General features: G+C 50.5%; 7 protein-coding genes across 7 annotated transcripts; 3 read left to right on the forward strand and 4 right to left on the reverse strand.

Annotated features, from left to right (window-relative positions):
• Positions 1 to 3,027: 3,027 nt before the first annotated feature.
• Positions 3,028 to 7,063, reverse strand: schA (serine/threonine protein kinase SCH9; the record flags this gene model as incomplete). Its single annotated transcript, XM_745296.2, has 3 exons — positions 6,176 to 7,063; positions 4,503 to 5,799; positions 3,028 to 4,464 (listed from the first exon to the last, which is right to left on the reverse strand). Exons 1-3 carry the CDS (start codon positions 6,244 to 6,246, stop codon positions 3,028 to 3,030), a joined length of 2,805 nt encoding a protein of 934 aa, XP_750389.2. The 5' UTR covers positions 6,247 to 7,063.
• Positions 7,064 to 8,440: 1,377 nt separating this feature from the next.
• Positions 8,441 to 11,468, forward strand: AFUA_1G06410 (chromatin structure-remodeling complex subunit RSC7; the record flags this gene model as incomplete). The annotated part of the gene is made up of 4 exons (XM_745297.2): positions 8,441 to 8,983; positions 9,042 to 9,638; positions 9,734 to 10,820; positions 10,880 to 11,468. Exons 2-4 carry the CDS (start codon positions 9,590 to 9,592, stop codon positions 11,466 to 11,468), a joined length of 1,725 nt encoding a protein of 574 aa, XP_750390.1. The 5' UTR covers positions 8,441 to 8,983; positions 9,042 to 9,589.
• A 330-nt stretch (positions 11,469 to 11,798) lies between these two features.
• AFUA_1G06420 (ESCRT-III subunit protein SNF7) lies at positions 11,799 to 13,295 on the reverse strand. The gene is made up of 4 exons (XM_077803849.1): positions 12,798 to 13,295; positions 12,533 to 12,737; positions 12,276 to 12,481; positions 11,799 to 12,218 (listed from the first exon to the last, which is right to left on the reverse strand). Exons 1-4 carry the CDS (start codon positions 12,970 to 12,972, stop codon positions 12,136 to 12,138), a joined length of 669 nt encoding a protein of 222 aa, XP_077660020.1. The 5' UTR covers positions 12,973 to 13,295; the 3' UTR covers positions 11,799 to 12,135.
• Positions 13,296 to 13,419: 124 nt separating this feature from the next.
• AFUA_1G06430 (nuclear telomere cap complex subunit Ten1) lies at positions 13,420 to 14,023 on the forward strand (the record flags this gene model as incomplete). Its single annotated transcript, XM_077803850.1, has 2 exons — positions 13,420 to 13,568; positions 13,663 to 14,023. The coding sequence occupies exons 1-2, from the start codon at positions 13,483 to 13,485 to the stop codon at positions 14,021 to 14,023; spliced, it is 447 nt and encodes a 148-aa protein (XP_077660021.1). The 5' UTR covers positions 13,420 to 13,482.
• A 149-nt stretch (positions 14,024 to 14,172) lies between these two features.
• On the reverse strand, positions 14,173 to 17,161 carry AFUA_1G06440 (MFS transporter; the record flags this gene model as incomplete). Its single annotated transcript, XM_745300.2, has 4 exons — positions 15,714 to 17,161; positions 15,283 to 15,659; positions 14,950 to 15,226; positions 14,173 to 14,896 (listed from the first exon to the last, which is right to left on the reverse strand). Exons 1-4 carry the CDS (start codon positions 16,028 to 16,030, stop codon positions 14,173 to 14,175), a joined length of 1,695 nt encoding a protein of 564 aa, XP_750393.1. The 5' UTR covers positions 16,031 to 17,161.
• Positions 17,162 to 17,706: 545 nt separating this feature from the next.
• AFUA_1G06450 (putative 3-beta hydroxysteroid dehydrogenase/isomerase family protein) lies at positions 17,707 to 20,073 on the forward strand (the record flags this gene model as incomplete). The annotated part of the gene is made up of 3 exons (XM_745301.2): positions 17,707 to 18,733; positions 18,782 to 19,418; positions 19,479 to 20,073. Exons 1-3 carry the CDS (start codon positions 18,502 to 18,504, stop codon positions 20,071 to 20,073), a joined length of 1,464 nt encoding a protein of 487 aa, XP_750394.1. The 5' UTR covers positions 17,707 to 18,501.
• Positions 20,074 to 20,118: 45 nt separating this feature from the next.
• AFUA_1G06460 (pre-mRNA-splicing factor SPF27 family protein) lies at positions 20,119 to 22,234 on the reverse strand. The gene is made up of 2 exons (XM_745302.2): positions 21,424 to 22,234; positions 20,119 to 21,362 (listed from the first exon to the last, which is right to left on the reverse strand). Exons 1-2 carry the CDS (start codon positions 21,458 to 21,460, stop codon positions 20,749 to 20,751), a joined length of 651 nt encoding a protein of 216 aa, XP_750395.1. The 5' UTR covers positions 21,461 to 22,234; the 3' UTR covers positions 20,119 to 20,748.
• Between the last annotated feature and the right edge of the window lie 1,254 nt (positions 22,235 to 23,488).

Genomic DNA, 23,488 nt, shown 5'->3' on the forward strand with positions numbered 1-23,488 from the left:
CAATGCTCCCTGTTGTGGAAGGCTCTTTCATTTCAAGCACCAGATTCTGCAAGACAACGTTCATCTCCTTTAAGTTATGTTAATGTAACTACCTCGACCATCAATGACCAATGCACAGAGAACTCTTGTCTCTTCTATATCCTTGCTCTCTAGTTGAAATGGTCGACTTTAATTGATCTACAATTAGCGAACTACGACTTTCCGAAGAAACTACGGCGAACGCTTCACGCAATGCTATGACAGACATTGAAGATAACAATGTATGTCTACTTGGTCATGTCACCTTGCATCACTGGGAGTATATAGATTGCACACGGTCCACTAACAGGCCAGTAGTCCTTCATCTGTGAAACCCTGAACTTCTCGCACATGATTGTTACCAGCTCAGCCAGAGCAATAAATCAGGAAGCTCAGCTCTATGCTCAGGGTCGATACAGACGATTTTCCGCTCTACGATAATTATGCGAATTTCCTGAAATAGATCGCAAAGGAGATCAAAGTATGTCTGCGCTATATATGGATTTACACTGTTGATACGTGACATGATCTCAAGACGGCGGATTTCCAAAGAGTGGCCCATAGCGGCTTTTAACCCAAACGTCAAAAGACCTGGTAGCCGGCGTCGTTGAATACTCGCACTGACTCTACAAGATCTGCAGCTATTTTAGCAGTAAAACAAGGGGTCTCACCCAATCAACCTCTAGGTAACATGAGAGATATCAAAGGACATTTGAGTCCGTGATTCTCCATATCGACAACAAAACTCCAGGATATGTTTGATTGCATACAGTAGAAATTGATCAATCTACTAGAAGGCCTAACCAACCGGCCTGCTGGCCTGCCGTGACCATCGAGTTACTTGCCAGCTTGCTCCAAGGCACTGGACTATCCGCCCAGGTGACTCACAACAGGACAGATAGGAACGAGCGGTTCGCAATAATACAAGAATTCAATGAGGGCAGATGCCAGGCCCTCATTACATGCCGCATTGGACTGTCTGGTATATCTCTGCAAGGTGTCAACATTGTCATTCTACACATACCATCTGAGGGTTGAGATGACGTCCTTGTTGCAGTCCATAAGGCTGGTCTGGCTCAGGATGGCAAGGCTTACCTGATATTAGACAGAGACAAGAAGCCTGAGGTTGAGCGATTCCAAGCTATATCACTGACTCAGGCTCACCCTCAACGCGCAGCTACAGCGAAACCACCAACCACACCAAATCCACTTTATTTCTCGAAGAGGTTCATCGTCTTGAGGCTACACTAGAAGCTATGTATCTATCTAAAAGAAAAAAAAAAGGAAACAACTATTCTTATCTACTGCATCTGCTGGTGCAGCAGATACCTTATTCTTTTATGTATTTAGTAGTGTTGTGGGTCTACTACTCTACACCTTCTCCTATTGCTTTTGCAAACGTCTCTCCTGCGCAGCAGCATCTTTAGCCTTGATATGCTTTGATTCCTTTGTCTTCTGCTTTACTAGGCCTAGATTAAGGTTTCTAGGAGATGTTTCTCAACGTGATATACCTACATCTTGCTAACCTTATCTAGATTCCCCTGCGCGTTGAAATGTCTGATTTGCGAAGTCTTCTAGTAGTCTCTAGGCGTTACTGACATGCTCTGTTCACGCATAGAGACGATCTACTGGATTAAAGCCTTCTCCTGGTATCCCTTTATTTGTAACATGATCATATCGTGGAATAAGGGACACCATATTCACGCATAATCTTTGGAGATATTTAGTTTTATGTGTAGGCCTGAGCGGCCTCACAGGCCTTAAGGAAGTGAGAGTCATTGATTCTAGAAGGTGTAGGCATACTTAGTTCTTGGAATAGCTTCGAATGATCAGAATATGATTTCAATCGAAATAATGGCGGTTTCGCTGTGGGCTCACCATACCAAGCCCAAGTCACAGATACTGGCTAATTGCCATTCATTTAAAGAATGGTGCAACTGCTGCCGAAATGATCAAGAGATCCACTGAACCTATCTACCTTTGGGCCCAGCATCGCAACTGCCAAACTTGTTGTTCGAGGCTTTCCGTGGGCTAAGACTTGTTCACAGATCATGGAAATGTTTCCTGAATGCAGATTCTCAGTATCAACACTCCCAGTAAACTTTACTCATGCCACCACAGAGCCATTGACCGGTGCTAAGTATTTCCTATCTGCTCCGTAGTATCAGTTATTCATAGTCACTGACTGTCACTTATTATTAGGAAACTGTACTCTAGATTCCAGACAGCTGAGAGAGCATAACAATTCGAGCAGCGGTGCAAACGGCGAACTATTTGAAGGCAGGGCCTTATTCCTTGATTTCAGCAGTGAACACTAGGTCGCTCTGGAAGTGTTGCTGTCATGTCTCTGAGATTGCTCGGTTCAGATAGCCAGGTAGCTGGATGGATGTGGTATCGAATGATTACTTATTGTTTAGTACGGCTCGTGTGAGATAGAATACAAGCAATTTGACCCGTTACCAACGTATCCATCCTGATCAACTTCGAAGACTCCATTCAGTAACGCTGTTGGGAATGTACCTGCTCCTGCGAGAAAGGAAGCAACCGAGCCAAACAGATGTGTGGAATTTTCCATCGCTGTTTCTGTCGTAAAAGATCAAAACAGTAGCCAATCGGTCTCCAGGGAGAAAAAAAAAAGTTTGCAAAATGTAGGTAAGGTAGCCTGGCTCAAATGGATATCTAACCCATCTATCCCGATGGTCTGTAAAGTTGATAGATAAAAAAATGGAGAAAGCAAAGCCACTTGGGCCATCAAGCTTATGAAAGCCGGTCGACGGCGAAAGATCAATATTCTCGCCCACAAGGTCTCGTCCACAAGGTCATCGTAGATGGAGCCCAAAGTTTCATCATATCACTTGTAATAGAATCAACTGAAGGGAGCACCAGGTCTCGAAACACCACACGGATTGATGGCATGTACAAAACAGAAACAAGGTAGTATATGCAAAAATTGGGAAAAGGGAAAGAAAAAAAAGATAAACTCCAGTGTCATGCATCTTGAGGACGTTATCACATATCAAAATTATCATCAACGTTAAAGATGCCCGGCTCACCGCCGTCGTTGTTCTTGTTAATACCACTCATGCGCTGGTCGGCGGAGTTGCCACGGTGGTGTGCCCGCTGCCACGTCTCCGGATCCTCGTCCATGTGGTCGCTCGGGTCGTGCTTCATGTGGTGATCGATCGAGTTCTCATTGACAAAGGTAAAGCCTTTAAAATTGGCCTGCATTCCTGGCGACAGTGGCGTCGAGGCGGGCATGAATCCATTAGCTAACGCAGCGGCGCGATCGTTCAGCGAGGCACTGTTGTCAAGAGCGTTGGTGAACTCGGGATCGAAGTTGGACGTGTCGGTGTCAGACTTGAGCTTGGGCTTGAAAGGCGGGATGACATCCTTGCGGGCGAGCGCCTCCCAGTCGATGTCATGGAAGAATGGGTGAGCCATCAGCTCCTTCGCGTCTCCCTTGGCGCCTAGGCGGTGCTTGGGGTTTCGGTTCAGCAAGCCCTTGACGAAATTCCTACCCTCTGTGCTGAGTGCGTCCCGAGGGAAGCGGACCTTGCCAAACGCGATGTTCTTGTACATTTGCTGGGTATCCTCCGCGTAGAATGGGCTCCACCCGCAGCACATCTCGAAGACCAGAACACCAAGCGACCAAAAGTCAACCATCTTCGTGTACCCTTGCTCGTCAAGCAAGACCTCGGGAGCAAGATATTCAGTGGTTCCGCAGAAAGTGTTTGTGGTATCATTCTGCGTCAGATTGGCCTTGGAAAGACCAAAGTCGCACAGTGCGATGTGTCCATTAGCGTCGAGCAGGATGTTTTCGGGCTTTAGGTCACGATAAACGATATCGTGGTCGTGCAGGTGTTGGAGAGCTAGAATCAACTCGGCAATGTAAAACTTGGCCCGCGCCTCCTGAAAGCGCCCTTCCTTTTGCAGGTGCCAGAACAGTTCGCCACCCGACATGTAGTCTGTCACGAGATACAGATCGGTGGGTGTTTGGAAAGAGAATTTGAGGCCGACAATGAAGGGAGAAGCCGCCATGGCTGTCCGAACCAGGATATTGCGTTCGCCTAACGTATGAGCGACCTCTTTCTTCTGAATGATTACCTTCTTCGACAAAACCTTCATGGCGTAGATCCGGTGCGTATCTTTCTTCATGACCTGATACACCTGTCCAAACGTCCCCTTGCCGATGAGCTTCAGAATCTGAAAGTCATTTGGTCCCACCTGCTTCTTCTCTGTCTTCTCGAAGAGCATCTCCAGGTGAATCTCGCCGGAGATCTGAGAATCGCCAGCTCCGCGCGCCGACAATGGGAACCAGCCCTCCAACCGACTGTGGTCTTCTTTGAGGTTCAGGGACAGCCGTACGTGTCCAAGGAACGCTTCCTGATTGTTGCGATCATAAACCGAAACATCGATCTCCGACTCTTCTCCAAGGACGTCACTGTTCTGGTTAGCCAGTAATACAAGCGACGGGGTGAGGAAACATACAAAGTGGCCTCGTGGTTCCAATGCGGATCCGTGACGGGCGACTTGCCCCTGAAATCATGACCCTCCATTGCGCTGTTGTTGCTGCTCTGGCGGCTCTTCATCGGAATCGCCATTGGCCGCCCCGCCTCGCGCTCGGATTTCTCCTTTTCCTTCTCTCGGCGCTCGATGGAGGCTTCTTCCTCATCCTGGGCACTCTTGGAGATGACCTCGTTCCACTCGAACACGCATACCACATACGGATCAAAGCCCGGCCTGAGACCGCGGGCTTCAGTAATCTTGACGTAGAGTTTTCCCTTAAGGGAGCCGACAGAAGGGCCAGATTGTTGCTCTGCCTTCGGAGTCTCTGACGGGGAAGGAAACGCATCGTTGAGTTTGCCCGCAATTTCGTCGGCGGACGTGGCCATCTTATCGGGGTGTGGCTGCTCCGAGGAAGGGTGTGCCCCTGATGATGATGATGAGGACGGTGATGTAACAGGCGGGTTCTTAGCAGTTTCGTTGGACATGGCGCGAGGGGTGAGCGGAGGTGTGTTCTTTGGATGAGAAAGATCAGACAAATTTCCAGTTAGCTTCGCGAGGTTCTCAGATGAGGTGGAGACATGTGGTTTCTCATGATCAAGTAGGGGGGCTTCCGGCGGACTAAAGGAATCTGCAGAAGCAGGTAGTGAAGGGTTGGAGAAGTGAGAGGCAAGGACGGGGTCGTCGGAGATGCTAGAGACTGGATGGGAGGTATGACGACGTGCTTGAGATTCAGGTGGATTGGTGGCGGTGCACGGAGCGAGATAGCTCTTCAAAGCAGTGAAAATAGAACCCATGCCCTTCTCGGGGGTCAAAGATGCCAACTCAGCTTCCTCCGACTCTTTCTGCAAAAGGGAACAGGCGGAGGAATAAGGGGGAGTGGGCAGATTCGTAGGAGGCAGAGACCCCTGTGAAATTTCTTGGGTATCAAATTTCTTGTCAGGGCAATCTAAAGAGGCATTCATGTCCGAAGCCTCGTCGCGCTCCATCATGACAAACGATCCCGCAGAAGATGAATTATGCCCAGAGCCTTGACCATCCCGTGTATCTGTGGCATGTGCACCCGGCTGGATACCGTTGGTGGAAGGAAGAGTCTCAGAAGAAGGAAGCCATGACTTGGAAGAGCGGTTGTCATCACTAGAAGAAAGACCAACCTGGAAATAACTGTGCATGATGGATGGTTGGCGTTTGTCTGAGAGATCTGGCTTGGGAGTTGCAATGCCAGAAGGTGTCGACCGATTGGAACCAATTGTATCTTGGTTATCGTCGTCCTGCAGACTGTTGCTTTAGAAAGTTAGAAGCCGAGCACCAGAGGCCGTCAACAAGAACATCGAGTTTTCAGGACTAAAAGGGCATGTGACGATCGCAACAAGCAACATTCGGGCAGGCAGCTCTGTTGCGGTTCATAAGTCTTGCGACAAGTCCCGAGGATAAGGAAGCCTGAGGCCAACAGAATGGGGAGCGACAAAACAATGTGCTAAATCACTTTGTAGGCCATTTTTGCCAATTTCTTTCTTTCTTTTTATTTTTTCCCCTGATGTTTCTTGATTGTTCAAACCCCATATTTTAAAGCAGCAGATTCTTTCCCCCCAGGTTGGATGTAAATACGGGGAGACGAAACAGCAGCAATATAAATAAAGTAGATATTACTCACTTCTGCGATACCGGCCGGTTTACCAAATCCACATCTGCAGACAAATCTGTTCCGCTCTGAGCAGTGGCCATTATGGAGATTCCATTCGAGTCCAGAGGTGATCTGGCGAAAAGGGAGAAAAAAGAACGGAAGAATTGATGCGACTCGAATCGACTCAGCCGAAATGGTGGGGTTGGAGGCGAAGAAGTTCGTGGCTGAGATAGTTAGATGGAGGAGGTTGTGTGTAGCGGAGTCGACAAAAAAGGCTGTGACGACGTCGCTGGGCAATGACGAGCTAAGGAAGTTTGCGGGAAGGAGGATGGATCCGATCGGGTAGCGGAGAGCACCAAAGCAGGTTACAGTCGGTGCATGAAGTTTATTGGGTTTTTTTTCCTTTGAACTTGGTGAGATGGGTTCATGGAAAGTTGGTGAAGAAAAATATCAAGGAAGAGGAAGACGAAGATGAAGACAAGTAAGAAAAAGATTATCTCTTTAAGAAGTCAAAGGAGACATGTTTTGCGAGTCAGGTTTCTTTCTTAGGAGGAAAGGGTCGGAAAGGCTTCTGATTGATTGGGAATGGGGTCAAGAAGTATGGGACCTGGTGGGTTGAGTTATTTCTCGGTATTCGAATCAAATCGAGGAACATTATTACTCAGAGCACCAGATGGACCACTACCGAAGACCTGAGACTTGTTTGAGATTAAGAAACAGCCTAGTAGTAAGTAAGAAAAGGATGGCGGAGGCTGAGGATGATTATGAGTGATTATTGTTCTTCAATATAGATAGTATCATGGTTTGACGGGTGGCGTGGGAGCATAGAACGCTGAAGTCGCCATCCAATGTGGAGGACTCAAGGTAATCTTCGATCAGTCACCTGCAGCGGCTGAAAGGGAATTACTCCGTATAGGGGACAACCTGCACGAGGGATCTTGATTTCAGATGCAGATTTAAAACACTTGAAATCCTGGATGCTGGATGGTAACCGGTAAGGGGGAATAGATACTTACTCCGAGTAGATACTTGCGGGCTATGTAGTCATCGTTGAGATGGCAAGAATGGTTAATAGAAGCATTACCTATATCTTACAAAAACATTGTGTATTGCCATTGGTGAAGTGGGTAACATTACACCCAGAACATCGTAAACTTATGGTAATACATCCATAATCCATCCATCTGAAAGGGAAATTTATGGCAATCTGACAATGGTCTTCTGCTGCCAGTGTCAGGGGTCAGTATGTAGTCGGTATTCATATACTTGGAATCCTCACTCGTCAAGTTGTTGGCGCCTTAGGTCAATCAGGAGAAGATCATTCTTAGGTACTGGAAAATGAGGCCTCATCTGGTGGAGATGCCATGAGCGAATGACTGCCTTTTAATTTGACCGAACCACAGGTCGTGATTGTCTTGGGCTTAACCTGATCCATACTATGATACGATCAATTATGGTTCATCCCTAGGGGTCAGCAGCCACAGGAGCCTGACCCTTCGATCATGACATGAATAAAGATGTTGGTGACAGCCTGACGCTTGGGACATGTCATTAATAGTAGATTCAAATTTCGCGGACATCGCCGAGCTGACTGTATGCATAGTTTCCAATACCAAGGCATCGATGGAGGGGTGCCTTAAAGACTTCCTTTGAGCCGTACAGACAGCTGAATTTTGCCCTTCAGAAAATTAATCTCCAAATTCAAAGGTCGAGATTATTGTGCCTTATCAATTCGTCAAGTCCTACCTCTTTCCCCTCTTCATCACGCATATCGACACATACTCCATTCAGCACTGGCGAACCCCTCCTTTACCCAGTCAATGTGGGGTGTATCAGAGGAGTGGCGGTCGATGTTACTGCGATAAAGGCCAATTCTAGCCTGCAGAGGGCAGACTAGTTACTCGACGGACTCGCGCTGTTCATCTGTTCATATTCCCGGTGGACATCTGTAGATCTATCATGGCGGGGTTTGATAACAAGTAACCCTGCTATTTCCTCAACGATTGTAGAGCTTTTGCATTGGTATTGATTGCTCAGTAATATTTGGCTGATCTCAGCTTAGCAAGGCTGATGGTTACACAACCGACCTGTTCCCACATCCTACAGGACTGAGCATGGCATATCCGCCTTCTGAGACCAGACAAAGCCCTGCGGATGGGGGTTACTCAACAGCGACGTATCATTGTCATGGCAACTAGCAGAGTATCTGCACCCTCACATATCTTGGAAAACATATATTCAACTAGGCTGGTAAACAATAAAAAATTTGATATTTCACTTTGGGCCACCCAAGCTAATGGTTCCCTTACATCAGCCCATCACTGGTTCAGGGCAACCGTTCGATCAGCAGGTGTAAAGCTACACTTCCAAAATGTTACACCATGCCGGAGCAGCTGGCGGCCTCATGTGTCACTGAGATATCTAGTTTGACGAGAGATCAGCCGCCCATATCGTGCTCAAATTTGAGATTGCTATTAATAAGTACTTTTGTATCATTCAAATAGGGCCGGCCAGTATGCACATTGATACCCAAGTACTGGTACATGGCGATAATTTCCGATCGAGCTTGCTTCCCCTCCCCATACTCCACCGTGGCATATATCCCTCATTCCCGTCCATGCATGGAGGCAGCCACCTACTACAACGCGCAGGAAAAGAAATCCTGAGAATCCCTTAGGTCGGACGCCTCACCGAATGTTACTTGTGTCTCGTTGAGTGAATCGCCGAAGGAAGCTCCCTCCTCGGCAAGGAGGACCGTGCATGAGGAGCAAGCTACTTGTACTCAGTCAAGAGGCAGGTCATCTGCAAGCTGCATTTCTGTCGTGTAAGGGATCTACGGCATGCAGAGCTCCGATAATACCCACGAATCATTGGCCAGTCACTGATAGTTGATTAGTCGATGCTGGAGAGGAGATAAGCTCTCTCAGTTTATATCAGTGACGAAAATGGTGAATGCAAAGATGTTTCCTAGGATATCATTTCTGTACAAGCAAGAGTACGACAATCAATATACAGTACCATGCCTCAGGGTGCGCCTGGTAAGCGGGTTAACATAAGGTACCAGAGTGATCGACGAGATCCGGGCATAGATTCGTCAGGGCGTACGGAGTACAGCCCTGGGGCATCACAGGACGAACGGTTATTTCGGTGAATGACATCATCAGGCAGGGCGGTCCGCAGCGGTATTATTAATAGTTTTAATCAACTAACAGGGTAACGCCAAGATTCCTGAGGGCTTAGGGCTTCATGCTATTGGATCGCACGTGGCAATGATTATATATGCCTGAGGCATACAACGCGTGGCGCGCTGTCCGGAAAAAAGAAACCCCGTGCAGCTCACAAGTCGCAATGGATCCAAGTGAGGCTGTCCCTGGGGATAGATCCCGTTACCAGCATCGGGCCATCTTAAGGTTCACTGTATTGGACGTCATCACTTGAGCTACAATGGCGAGGAAGTTAAGAGCAGCTGCGCAGGCAGCTGCTAAATCAATGAGTATGCTTGTCTATTCTTCATTGTCTTTATCCCCTTGTTCTTCTGATCAAAAACAATCACCGCGCGAATCCAGGTGCTAACCGGTCCTTTTGTAGAAAATGTACCGCCGCCGCTCCCCGACGCATCGGACGAAGAAATGGCAGACGCGCCCCCATCACGCGAATCTTCGCCAGCTGAGGACCCCGGCGAGCCCTCAGAAAAAGAGTCCGACGTCGAACCTCAACCAGAACAACCCCAGGAGGAAGAGAAAGCACCAGAACCAGCCACACCCGCCCCAGAGTCCACCGCTCAGGAATCAAATCTCGTGTCGCAAGCAGACACACCCACGCAAAATCTCGGCCGTCCCGCGATTCCCCGAAAACGCCGTCCTGGGCGTCCACCTAAGAATCGTCCTCCCGACTGGGATTTGGCAGACGGCAGTGCGCCGCCGCCAGCGCATTCGGGCACACCGGCGAAACGACGACGTGGTCGTCCTGCGGCGAGTGGTGGAAGATGGGCGCGCAACCGGGGCCCATCGCATGTTACACAGGTGCCGATTGACAAGGAAGGGAACATGATGGATGTCATCGACGACGAGGTAGCGCTTCCGCCCGACCCAGAGGGCGAGACCAAGGTCGACAAGAACGGGGTTCTCAAGGATGGTCGAGAATACCGGGTTCGCACGTTTACCATTCTCAACCGCGGAGATCGGTTGTACATGTTGTCGACGGAACCGGCACGCTGCATTGGCTTCAGGGATTCGTATCTGTTCTTCCAGAAACACAAGCTTCTGTACAAGATCATCATCGACGATGAGGCCAAACGAGATCTCATCGATCGAGAGATTATCCCCCACTCCTACAAAGGGCGTGCCATCGGTGTCGTGACGGCTCGGTCGGTGTTTCGCGAATTTGGTGCCAAAATCATTGTCGGTGGGCGGAAGATCATCGACGACTACAACGTCCAGGCGGCGAGAGAGCGTGGAGATGTTGAGGGCGAGCTTGCCGTTCCAGAAGACAAGCTACCTCCCCCAGGTGAGCCGTACAACAAAAACCAGTACGTCGCGTGGCACGGTGCCAGCAGCGTCTACCACACCAACGCCCCGTCTCTGCCGCTACCCACCGGCAAGGCTATAGACTCGAAAAAGCGCAAGGTGACTGTGACGGGCGATAACTGGATGCTTGAGCATGCCCGGGAGGCCAGGTATGTCCTCGCACCTCTTCGTCTCTCTCTGTTAGACGGATGACTAACGCTTTTACTAGTTCCTTCAACTCGCTTATCCTGAATGCGCGCCGCGCGAATCTGGAAGGTGTCTACGACATCCACACCAATGCTATCCACTACCCCAAGATCATGCAGCCATCGCACGCCCGCTGGGAGCGTGTTCCACCCCCGGACCCGCGGGCCACCGCCAAACTCGCCAAGGGGCTGTCCACGCTGAGCCTGACAAATGGAACGGACGAGGGCGAGGCCGAACCACCCGCCGACCACACGACCGAAGAGCCGACAGACACCGAGCACCAAACCATCTTCTCCACGATTCCCCCTGCGCTCTCGCGCCGGTTCGCAATCCACGACACCGTCTTCGAGACACCCCCGTACTCCAACATGGGCATTCCCGGCCCGGACGGCGACGTGCACGATCTCGGCAGCAACGGCCTCATCAGTACCGCCGACTCGCTGCACCCGGAATTCGTCGGCCCAGAGATCCTCGCGGAGCTGCCACCAGAGTGCAAGGAGGCGCTCGTCGAGGCCGCTGCCCGCGAGTGGGAATGGAAGTCGAAATGGCGCAGCGAAGCGATAGACGGGCAACGCACGACGCCGCTGAAGAGCTATGCTTGGTTTCCGTAGTTATCATTCTTGCTGTACTTGCGCTGCGGCTCTTTCCCATTTTCATCGCGGTCCTCATTTGTCTATGTCATCACGTCGCAATCGTATCAGGCATGAGCAGGGTTTGTATTCTTCAAACGGAAAGGAGAACAAAAGGTGCTTTTCTCTTTTTTTATTCTTTTCTTTTAATTTTTTGTCATGTTCATTCCTCATTTTCCATTTTAGATGTGCTAAATGCCTAATCTATCATTTTTACTTGAGTACCGGTAGGGTCTGGGTGTGATCCATCACTCGCGAGACAGAAATTCTATTCCTTCCGATATTGGATGATGGCCTCGTAGATCAAGATCATTTTCTTGAAATGCAGTTGCAGGGTGTATTGTATCTATAGGGACCATTACCTAACGGTGTACTAGAACAGATTCAATCCCCGTCGGGTAGACAAATGAGATGCTAATCAAAAGGACATAAGACTTCGTTCAGCCATCGGGTGGGGGACGTTAATGTGACAGGTACGTAGAAATGTCGCGTAGCTCAAAGCAAACCGCATTACGCCGACTAGATAAATCGGAAGAAAAAGCAACGGAAGCGGGGGTAAACTCCAGTCCATTCGGGTATATGCATGACTGCTAAGAGGAGGTAAGGAGGGAAAGATGGGGGCGAGACAAGACAGATGGAGTGCTCAGGTTCAGCCCATGGCCATCTCGGCGCGCAGCTTCTCCAGTTCTGCCTCCTCGTCTTCCTCTTCCGCCTGCTTTGTTTTGGCTTCGACTGAAAGCATTTCATGGTTAGTTGTGGTCTGTGAAAAACCGACTGCTGGTTGCTTACGTTCTCTGTTGCCGGCGGCAGGTAACCGGTTGAGGTCGGCGACGGGCACCGACCCGGTCTTGAGCATGCGCTCGTCCATGACTTCCTGTTCGAGACCCTCGAGCTCCGCCTCCAGTTCGGTCTCGTCGGGCTGTTCGCCCAGAGGGTTGTTTGTGATAGCCTGTGCGATTTCCTCGCTGAGTTGGTGTTGCTCCCGAAGTTGGTCCCTATCCTGTCAGTATCTGCCTTCGCGATAACTATTGCAAATAAATACATACATCGTCTCATCAACCTTGTCGATCGTCATCGAGCCATGGATCTGTGTCATGGCAGCGCCGGCGGCCTTCATTGCGTTCAAAGTCTCCTGGTTGATATTCGCCGCTTCGATCGAGTAGATCTGCTGTTCGAGCTGGGCGATCTGCGCAGTTGTCTGTTCGAGATTCTTCTCGTGGACCTTCTTCCTTCGCAGGGCGGCTTTGGCAGCTGTGGCAGAAAGTCAATCTTTGTATTCCTTGACAAAAACAAAACTAAGGCAAGACGCACCATTTTTATTCGTCGAGACGTTCTTGCGAGCGACTGCCTCCTGTTCCTCCATCAGGTGCTCCAAGTGCTTTTCTCTCTTCTGCAGCATATCCAGCTGCTCTCGCAGGAGGAGGATCGCGTTCTTGGGCGCATCCTTGCGCTTTTGAGCGGCGGCACCGCCGAACCAGGACCACATTATTGCTGTAAGAGGTATTGTTCTCTTTTTATGATTCCGTGTGGTAGAGCTTGAGCCTGATAGACCTTAGCTGAGGCTTATCGTTGGCCTTGATATGCCTGGAAAACGGTCGAAGGCGGTGGAGGCAGACAACAGCCAGATAGAGGAGGGGTTTACTGGATTGACCGAAGGAGTGGGTGTGTCTGAGACGTAGATCGACTCCACTATAGGGAAATCAAGCAAAAGAAATAAACTAAAACGGCCGTTGCCTGGTTGCAACCAAGACGGTAACAAGAATGCGTAATTGCTATCTACCTAGGCAGAGAGCAGAGGGCGAGATGATTCCCCTCGTCACAGCGGAAGATCGATCCTATGACATACGCGCTAAGCCTATCGTAGGTGGGGGTCGTCACGTGGTATACTTACAGTTCCCCCCTTCACTAAACATCGTATCTTTTGGAATTAATGCATGTATCAAATTCTTCCTCTCATATCATCATGAGAATGACTTGGTTGTAAGATCATCGAGGGATGAATGGCCCGCCCCCTTCTACGCGAGCCTTTCTCTCCGACCTCCCTTCTCTCCCGACAGGCTCCAAAGTTCGCTTTCTTGGCTGGTGCGTCTCACTATACATGTCTTTTCATTTTTATTAGTATCCTCTAGGCCTATAACATGTCTCCTACAAATGTAAAATAGCTGATACGCCTTAGCGTGAGAACCTACAATATTCCTACAGGCCATTTAATCCTAGAACACGACTATCCCCGCCGTAGATTTTCCACCACCGCAGGCACAGAACCTGCCTCTGTGGCCGTGGATGTCAACGCGGTTCTGGAATCTGTGACGGCGGAGGAACTGCGTGTCGGGGCTTGGGTCAATGTCGTGGGTTATGTGAGGAGCTGGGACTCGGACGGCGGTGATGCAGATGCCCTCCGCAAGCTAAGAATGTCGAGTCCGGTATATGTGGAGGCTGTGATTGTTTTCTCAGCAGGTGTGATTGAGCTGGGCGAGTATGAAAGGGTTCTGAGGGAAGCGTTGGAGGTAGTGAGGAGGATTCCGAGGCCGGATTGAAGGCAACCCTCTGTGAGTCTTGTTGGTTCCTGATTTGTTGTGGTTGGAGTCATTAAACATAAGTCGTATTTAGGCTATCTGCTATGCTGAATGAAATATGAGGCCTCCATGCATAGGTGAATCACTTTTCTAGACACTTTTTGAGAAGACTAAACCTCCACCTTCACCTGCTCAGTTGCCGCGTTGCCCTCTGTGCGCTGCACCAGCCGTTTTCGCTTCCCCTCCAGTCGCATCTGATCCATCTGCATGCGCATAATCAGCGCGCTCTTCCGGCGGATCTTATACCCGTATTTGTAGAAAACAAACGGAATCGGGATGATGGCCACTTCGAGCAATCCAAGCAGCGTCCCCGACCAGTTGGGCCCGATCCCCGCGTACATATACGAGCCCACTAAGGGCAACACACCTCCCAGGATACTCCGAATGACGGAGTTACCCGCCATGGCCGACGCGGCATACACCCCGTAACTCTGTGTGAGGTAGTTGGACGCATAGATGAAGACGCCCGTGTTGCCGGCGCCGAAGAGGACGCCTGCAAAGATGGGGACGACCCAGTGGATTGACGCTGGGGCGCAGGTCCAAGCGAACCAGAGCTCGCCGGCGGGGATGAGGACGGCCGAGATGCAGACGATGGACACCATGGCTTCGGGGGCCACTTTGCCCGTTTCCGGGTCGATTTTGTGGCTGTTGATCAGCCGGCGGATCAGCGGTTCGCAGGCGATGGTGATGAGGCAGCCAATGCCAATTCCGGAAAAGGCAAGTCCGGAGAGCCCCAGGGACCAGCCGCGGATCTGACGGAAGACGATGGGGTAAGCGGTGAAACAGAGGTAAAGAATACCGTACACAATGGCGATGTAAATGTTCCAGAAGATACTGCCCAACGTCAGCTGTGGAACTGGTTCCTAGTGTGCAGGAGGCGAGCTCACCAAATGGGTTCGGTGACCGCCATCACAAACGGACGGCTCAGGTTCAGCTTCAAGAGCTCGCCGAGGCTCATCTTCTGGTCGTAGCGACTCCACCAGCGTGGCTCACCCGTTTCTTTACGGAGTGTGGCCGCCTTCTTCTTCAAAATGACCGGGCTATATGTCTCTCTCATGATGCACGAGAAGGCCAGCGCAACTCCAGACAGTATGAGGGCAATCCAGTCCATCCACCGCCAACCCAGATACTGCGTCACGAAACCGCCAATGATCGGGCCCAGTACTAGTGTTCGAGTCAGCTCTAAGGTACTGTCATCCAGCAGGTGGGTAACAACGAACCTGGGCCATTGACAGGACCGATACTCCAGATGGACATTGCCAGGGCTCGCTTGTCCTCTTGCACCAGGTCGGCAACCATACCGGGAGCGCTAGAGATCATGACACTACCGAAGAAGGCACCAATGAAGCGGACGATGATGAGTTCCTCGACAGACTTGCTGAGCGCACAGGGAATAATCAGGACGGTGAAAACAAACAGACAGCCGACGGAGACCGGCTTGCGGCCGTATATTTCGCTCATCGGAGCCATGAACATCGACCCGATGGCCAGGCCAACCAGGTAGAAGGTCAAGCCCAGAGTGACGATTGTCTCTGACGTGTGGAAGTCGGACGCGATAGCTGCTATGCCAGAGGTATAGGAAGTCGAGTAGAGAACACTGGAACAGGTGAGTGACTTGCTGCTCAGCCAAGTGACGAGCCAATAGACTCACACAATCAATGTGTTGAAGGACAGGAACGCCATAGCCATGGCTTTGTATCGAAACGACCAATTCTTCGGATTCGCTTGATCGTCGTCACCCTCATAGTCGACCTCAAAGTTGGGATCGGTGGTGCCAGTGGTGCCAATCGATGTCACTTTTCTTGCCAGAGACGGCTCTGACAGTCGTGATGCTCGTGTATTCAGAGTCCGCAGCGCTTCCAGTTGGTCGATTGTATCGTCGGAGGTGGTGGACTCGCCGATGGACTCTACGTCTGCCGGCAAGGCTTCTTGCTGGCTGGGCTCGGGCCATTTCCTAGGTTGCGACATTTCATCTGCCTGGGGTAAGATGGGATGGACTGTTTCTGTTTGTTGAGCCTGCCTTGCGCTTGGATCGAGCCAAGTGACAAGATAGCATACGTGTGCGAGAGTTGGTTTGCAGTACAGTTGCCTATATGGAATCTTTCTGTTATATAGTTCAGGCACTCATTCTTCAGCCAATATCATCGAAGTATGACCTTCGTAGGAATAATTCGCGAAGATTCAACGTTTGCTTGAGCGGAGTGGAAGGTGCTGGACGGTCATATGTAGAGCGAAATGAGCAATATGTAGCAATTACTCGACCTCCAATACGTCTAGACAGCAAAGAGAGACAGAATTTGAGCGAGAGCAATAAACAGGAATGATGGACCTTATAATTTCCCTGGTGACAGCGATTGAACGATAAGTGGTAGGGGAAATGGGCCGGTGGGGCCTCAGGTAGAAACCGTCTGCAGACTAGAATAAGAAGAGGACTAGACTGCGAAATGGCTCGAGACAAGATGGATATGTCGAACGGTAGACTCCCGAGCTGGCTTGCTCTAGAGCGAGTTTTAGATCTAGTGATATACTGGATGATCCATGACTATTCCGGAGTAGGTAGCTGGGACTAGAGAATAGAGACATTTACATCTGGAGTGTTCTATATCAAGGTCTATCTAGATACTAGGCTAATGCTTGCTATTTACCAGGTGGACACAGACACAGACCGAGGCCTAAAATGCTCGGACGGCATAGTTTCGGCTGGTAATGTCGGGAACAGCTTGCACCCCGCATGGTCAGAACCCAAGTAGTGATAAAAGAGTCGAAACGGCCACGAGACTGGTAGCCAAGATGCATGCTGTAAGTATGGACCCAGGAGATGGGGTGATTGATCATTGTCCAAGTGGCAGTGGTGGATCTGCGATGGTGCAAAGCTGAGCTCGGAATAAATTCCGTGATAAGCAGTTACCAGCTCTCCAGAGTCTAGACTGAATACTTCAATTACACAATTGACTGAGATCGAAAAAAGGTTATCAATGCCCCAGATATGCAGATTCAGAATACGCTCCACAGTCCCAGTCCAGTACGTACGTAGTAGTACTCCATATTGAGTTGGGGGACACTTGAGTCTGGGGAGAATGTGACTTTTCCCGCTCGGCGTTTTCTCCGCTAAAAGCCTTCGTTGATTGGCAAGAGAGTTGGACGGGGTCCATTCACTCTGGCCACTTAGAAACGCCAGGTTCCGGTTTGCCGCGATGCCGGTTTGCCGATTACTCGAGACATCCCTTATGACTTAGCGTCGAGAAGGCAATAAGGCATCAGGATATGTGCCAGTTGGGCATGATTCTTGATCGCAGATTGTCATCCACCGCTCTACAGAGCAAATCCGACTACAGAGTAGACTGGTCCGTGAGATATCTACAGTATCTGTACAGAGTACATGTGTATAATAGTCAGTCACTTATAGTTGGTGCTTGTAGCCCAAGGCTGCTACAGACCTATCTCTTGTCTTCACAAGGTGCTGAAATGGTTTTGGTGGCTGCAGATACTTAATTCTAAATCAACACTTTCATGTTACAGTGTGACATCGAAACTAACGGAAACTCTCTAAGCGATCCGTTTCCCCACAAGGTTAAGCCAATCAACATCGTCCGTATTAGAAACACCTCTCTTCCATGGTAAGGTACCTGAAAGGTACCTGGACTATGTACTTCTTGTTTTTAACGGAGATAGGTACCTGATAGGTACCTGGTAGGCACCTTAAGGGGGCCGTCTAGTTTGCACTCGATGAAGAGGCTCATGGACCCATCAAGGCATGCTCATGATCATAAGAATTACAACACTCGGACGTTCTTCTACTTGTTGTCACTTCTATCGAAAGAATGCTCAGAGGCAGCATCCTGTCGTACTACACTAGGTACTTATAAGCACGTGGAGCAGAATGTCCAGTCCCCACTCACTCTCGGTTGCATTTGACAAGAGAATTGTCTGTGAACGTCCTTCTGCTCAAATGGGCTGAAGCATATCAAATCTCCTCTGAATCCATTAATACCAGTCTTTGTCAACAGTTATCATTACTGTCATCAAGATGAAGAGGTCAGGATCCTTGCAAGTACTGTATATGGATCATGTGGACCAGATGCTTGTTGCTTGTCTAACCGAAGCGACTAAAAGTCTCGACCCAACTCGCTTCGGTGGCCTTGAAACTAGATTATTCCAACTCCAGCAACACATTTGTCAACCTGTGCTTCGCTCACTGGGGCCCTGAAGCTCTCAGCCTGTGAATGATGGAATTTTGATAACTACGATCTTCATTCAGTTCTCGTCTGGTTCCCCTACAGGCTTCCACGAGCGACAAGCTCACTACTGGCAGTCGAGCTGCTGCTATTGCCTTTGTTTCATATCATTCGTCAGACAAACTGCTTCGATCGAGGGGTATTGCTGTACATCCTATTCCGAGCCAGGCGAATCCGTTTGCTTTGAGCCTGTCAACCTGCCAAATGACGTCTATTCTTCTCGCCGCTTCTATTGCGGGCCTGGTTGCCCTCTACCTCTACCATGTCAACCGAGCAATGACCAAAGTCCCGGAGGAAGCTCGTCTGTTATCTCCTCGCCGGTGGACCGCTGAGGAGATCAAGGAAGCTTATCGAAAGGCGATTGAATCCCCGGTAGATGTCAGCAAGAGCCTTCCTCCAAAGCAGCATAGACGATACATCGTTGTGGGCGGATCAGGTATGTCAACCTTACCAATTGATGCAAGGCAACTGCTGATCACCTCAGGACTTGTCGGGAATTGGATAATAACCCATCTGCTTGCGCGCGGCGAAGACCCGACTGCTATTCGCGTCCTGGATCTTCAGTCGCCCCGTCAGCAGATCCTCGACCAGGGAGTGGGGTTCGTCAAGGTTGATATCACTGATGCAGAGGCCGTTCAGGCTGCATTCACGCAACCATGGCCGCAACAGGCCACTAGCCTTCCATTGACCGTTTTCCACAATGCTGCCGTGATTAGACCTGGAGAGCGACACAAGGCCTTTCTCCAATTCTGCACCAGGGTCAACGTCGACGGAACCCGGAACATCCTGGCAGCGGCAAAGAAACATGGCGCAAGCTGTTTCATCTCGACCTCGTCCGGATCCGTGCTCCTCCGCCGTCCATCGTTCTGGATTACGCCCTGGACCAATTGGCCCAAACGCGTTGTGCAGATCATCAGTGACGCGGCAGAGACGCCAAAAGAGCATGACCAATTCTTCGGCAACTACGCCGTGTCCAAAGCCGAGGCCGAGCGCATCATCCGCGCTGCCGACAGCCTCGAATCCAACTTCCGCACGGGCTGTATCCGACCCGCCAATGGCATCTACGGAGTTGGCGACACCACCATCACGGGAATGTATCTGATCAAGGGCGGAGTTCCCAGGTACGTTTCCTCCCTCCCTCAGGGAAGAGACTTGCATACAAGCCTAACTCCATCAAACAGTTGGACCTACCCCGTCATCCAAAGCTTCGTCAACGCCGAAAACGTCTCCATCGCTCACCTCCTCTACGAACAGCGTCTCCTCGATCACACCGCATCCCCGACCAAACTCCCCAACATCGGCGGCCAGGCCTTCACCGTCACGGACCCCAACCCCGCCATCGCCTTCAGCGACCTCTACCTCCTCATGACCACCCTCGCAAAGACCCCCATCCGCTTCCCGCGCGTCGCTCCTGTCCCTATGCTGCTTCTTTCGTATCTTCTAGAATGGTATGCCCTCCTCCAGCATCTTTACTTGTCCCGTCTCCTACCAAGGATCACGGGTGATCTGGAACAGCTCCAGCCCGGTCTGTTCGCCATCTCGGACGTGCATACCTTTGCGGACGACTCGCGTGCGCGTAAATCCCCGGCCGAAGGGGGTCTGGGCTACGTTGCGCCCATGACGACTCTGGACGGGATGTGCAAGCAGGTGCTGGAGTGGAATCGGAGTGCTGGGGCGGAGACCGTTGCTGCGGCTGCGGATCGTGGGAAGGGGGTGGTTGGTGTTTCTGAGGAGGGGCTGGATGTAAATCTGGTGGTTCCTTCGAAGAAGTTGTGACCATGCAAGTATCTGGTCTGTCAATGGATTCGCGCGGCAAAATACTTGGTGTGGTACAATCTGCTTTGCATTGCTTACGTGCTGGCTACTCCAAAGTGATTGCAATTCTCGGAATAGCACATCATGACCTTATCTCGACAGACCTTTACGTAAATTGTCATTTTCATGAAAGATCCTGTCTAACCTTCTGTCTAGCCTTGACTCTATTCCAGGGAAGGTAAAGTGTATGAGAATTTCTTGGGTCCGCCGCTGGATGACCGGTCCTTCAGGCTGTCTTTCCACTGAGCCTTTATGTAGACGGCTCCCACACTCGCTGGATTGTCACAAGAGTTGCAACATCGGTAGCGTTCAAGGAGTTGCGCCGCTCCTGTCGTAAATGCTTTAAGCAGTGCCGATCAAGGTGTCATCCTTAGTTGCAATGAAGTGGTTGGAAATTTGCACCGCTCGATGCCGGCACTGGATGGTGCCTGTCGAGATTTCTGAAGGCCACTGTGCAGGCTTGGCGTGTTCGCCTTGTGAGCCGATGCGAAGAGGCCGCTGAAGGTCATAGTAGGGAGACACGTTAGATGACGCCATGTCTCGGCAGACTTCCTATTGCACAGCCTCCAATCCAGTCATAAGGAGTGTCCCAAGTAGGAATCCACTTGTCGCATAATCGTATGTGCGAATCGATCACTACCGCGCCTGCTGCTGGGCAAGCCGGCGCCTCTGCTCCAGAATCTGCAGTCGCAGACCCTCCGAGGCCAGTTCCACGTCGAGGATGGCACTGACGCCCCGCTTCCAAGTCTCCTCCAGACTCACCATCTCACCCTGGCTGGCCTCCTGGGCAAGCTTCCTCTGCTTGTTCACCGCCTCCGCCGCCTCCTTGGTCTCGGCCAACTCCTTCTCCAAACCCCGGAGAATATCCTCCAGCTGGGAGTTGCCAATGAGCCACGCATTCTTGCCGTACTCCTCCAGCAACGCCAGGTTCTCGTGTCGCATGGAGAGATGGGAGCTGGCCATGTACGCTCTCTGCAGAATGCGGCGCCACGCATCCAGATCAGGAACTTCTCCGTCTGTCGAGCGTGCAGGCGGCTCCGGTGCTTCGTAGCGGGAAAGGTCGATTCCCCCGGTCAAGGGCAACCCGGCGGCCTTGCGGTCGATCTCCTGCTGTATAAGGGGGGAGAATCGCGGTTCGGGGAGCTCGGGAATGGCGGGGTGAAGAGTTGAGGCATGGTTGGGGGATAACTCCGCTGCGATGAGTTGCTGTGCAGCGGCGCGTGCTTGAGCAGACGGCTCAGCGTCGATGTCTGGTCAGAAGGTCAGGAGCTATGGCGGGAAAGTTCGTGGGGCAGGCTAATGGAGACTTACAAGGGAGAGAGTCGTGAGATTCGTTAATGATGGGCATATTGTTGGCAAATGAAATCGACAGTGATTGAGGTCTCAGTATGGCGTTGGAGAATGCCAGGTGAATTTATTCTGTGAGGAGTGCTCGCAAGCACTTGCGACAACACTCGGGAGGCATCAAATATCATTTTCGCTATGGGCTTGGGCGGTGAGACGGCCACGCTTAGTCAGCGGATTCCTTTTCCACGGCCCGTTTCCCTCTTTGTATGTAAAGATTAGACCTCAGTTGGCCCTCTGACGGGGCGAGAATATCGGAGGCAATGTTACTTGTCTTGCAAATCAGTATTTACCACTACAGCCGGAAGTCCGTCCAAGATCGAGGCATATTCTCGATCGACTCTCATCATGCGAGGTTGAAATCAAGGTCAACTATGCACAGTGGCTGAAACAGTCATCTTCGTTCTGCGGGACATAGTAGTATCCCTGCAGGTTAATTGAATGACATCACCTCGATTATATATTTCTGGAAGTTATATTAAACCAAGTCAGCAGGTCATTTCATGCATTACCTTCAATATCTGAGATAGGATGCGGAGACGAGGCTTGTCATTCTTGGTTATCGAAAAACACCAATGACCAAACACAGCTCATTCTTAGATGGTAGGCCGATTTATCAGCTTGGACACGAGGTGATATAGAAGCTGCCAATGCGCCTCGCTTGTCTGTGTTGGTGTTGTCTAAGCGCAACGAACCGATATTAAAGTCATCGAGCTGGTTATCTCGCCGCGGTCCGCGACCATACCCCGCTATATCCACTACATTGTTGCACGGTCAGTTTCGTACTAGCTAGACTATGGAAGCTTGCTGGCCAATACTATAGTTCTTCGAGTGCTAACAACATTCAGACAACATGCCGCGGATGGGTTAATAAGTGCAAGGGACCATTATGAACTGGTTTAAGGGCCCTGACGGCACCAATGTCAACGAATTTAAAGAAAAACAGAGCTAGATGCAATCAATGCACAAGAAGAAAAAATCAAGAAAATGAACTCCGAGGAGAAAAACAGCTTGGGGAGGCAGTCGCATTGACTGCCTCTCCAACCCGCCCAGTCTCCCTCTTCCCTGTTCACAGTATTAGATAGGTGGACTTGAAGAGGGACTGTTGTCTGACCTGCCTCGTGCTCGTTTCGTTGAAATTATTAACAGGAGAACGACAACTTCTGCAGGCGCTCTGCCGATGCACTACCGACCCCGGTTGGTTGACTGGAGAGGATAATGGGTGCTCATCTGTTACATGTTGGACAACCTTACAGGGTAAGGCTGCTTGGACCCTTGGATGTCTGAGAAAGCAGGGCATTCTGCTAGGAGATCTCTTGCTGTAGCATAGCAGAGGTTGACAGGAGTTTGGCAGTGAGATACAGAAGCGACTGAGAGCGCATACTACTCATCTGCTTCATTGGTAACGACCCTGATAAAGCATCACATGCGATCTGACTCGGAGTTTGGCAACTGTCCTAAAGAAGTTTGCAGTGTAGAGAACTGAAAGAACAAGCCTAGAAGCCTAGAAACTAAGGATGCACACGAAAGTACTGATAGCCTGAATTGGAAGCGTCTCCGTCTGACGACGGGCCCCATATGGTTTTCCATCAACCATAGACGACACAGTGATAAACCCTCATCACGATACCATCGCATCACCACCAATAAATGCCGCCTTCTGCATATCTCACGGCATTTTGAGGAAGCGGGGAATGAACGATCACGTACCCAATAAAGTATAGCGGCAGAGGATGGCAGCGTGACGACGGCCACAAGCGATGCTACCCTCCTGCTGCATTCCTGTCGATCTGCTGGTCATGCGCTCCCTTGCTGTACGTACCTGTACGGGGTCATTCCTGTTCCTATGTGGCCTTTGCTTGAACCCTGTCAGCCAGGCCATTCGGAGAATAACAATGCGATCTGATCGATAAGAAGACTGCAACTCCCGCGGGGAAAAAGCAACAAGCGGAAACATACTTTCTGATGTCATCAACATAACAGGTCACAACCCGCATAATCTGAGCTTGGACTATCCACACAGTTTCGTCCG

This window comes from Aspergillus fumigatus, chromosome 1 (assembly GCF_000002655.1).
Source record: "Aspergillus fumigatus Af293 chromosome 1, whole genome shotgun sequence".
Lineage (NCBI taxonomy): Eukaryota > Fungi > Ascomycota > Eurotiomycetes > Eurotiales > Aspergillaceae > Aspergillus > Aspergillus fumigatus.

Excerpts from the sequence above, each read along its gene's own strand:
- AFUA_1G06420 (XM_077803849.1), bottom strand. The coding sequence starts at position 12,972 with ATGTGGTCCTGGTTCGGCGGTGCCGCCGCTCAAAAGCGCAAGGATGCG. Across the intron at positions 12,482-12,532 it reads GACAAGGTTGATGAGACGAT|GGACCAACTTCGGGAGCAAC; the intron begins GTATGTATTTAT and ends CTGACAGGATAG. Across the intron at positions 12,219-12,275 it reads TGCCGCCGGCAACAGAGAAC|TCGAAGCCAAAACAAAGCAG; the intron begins GTAAGCAACCAG and ends AAATGCTTTCAG.
- AFUA_1G06460 (XM_745302.2), bottom strand. The coding sequence starts at position 21,460 with ATGCCCATCATTAACGAATCTCACGACTCTCTCCCTT. Across the intron at positions 21,363-21,423 it reads ATCTCACGACTCTCTCCCTT|ACATCGACGCTGAGCCGTCT; the intron begins GTAAGTCTCCAT and ends CCTTCTGACCAG.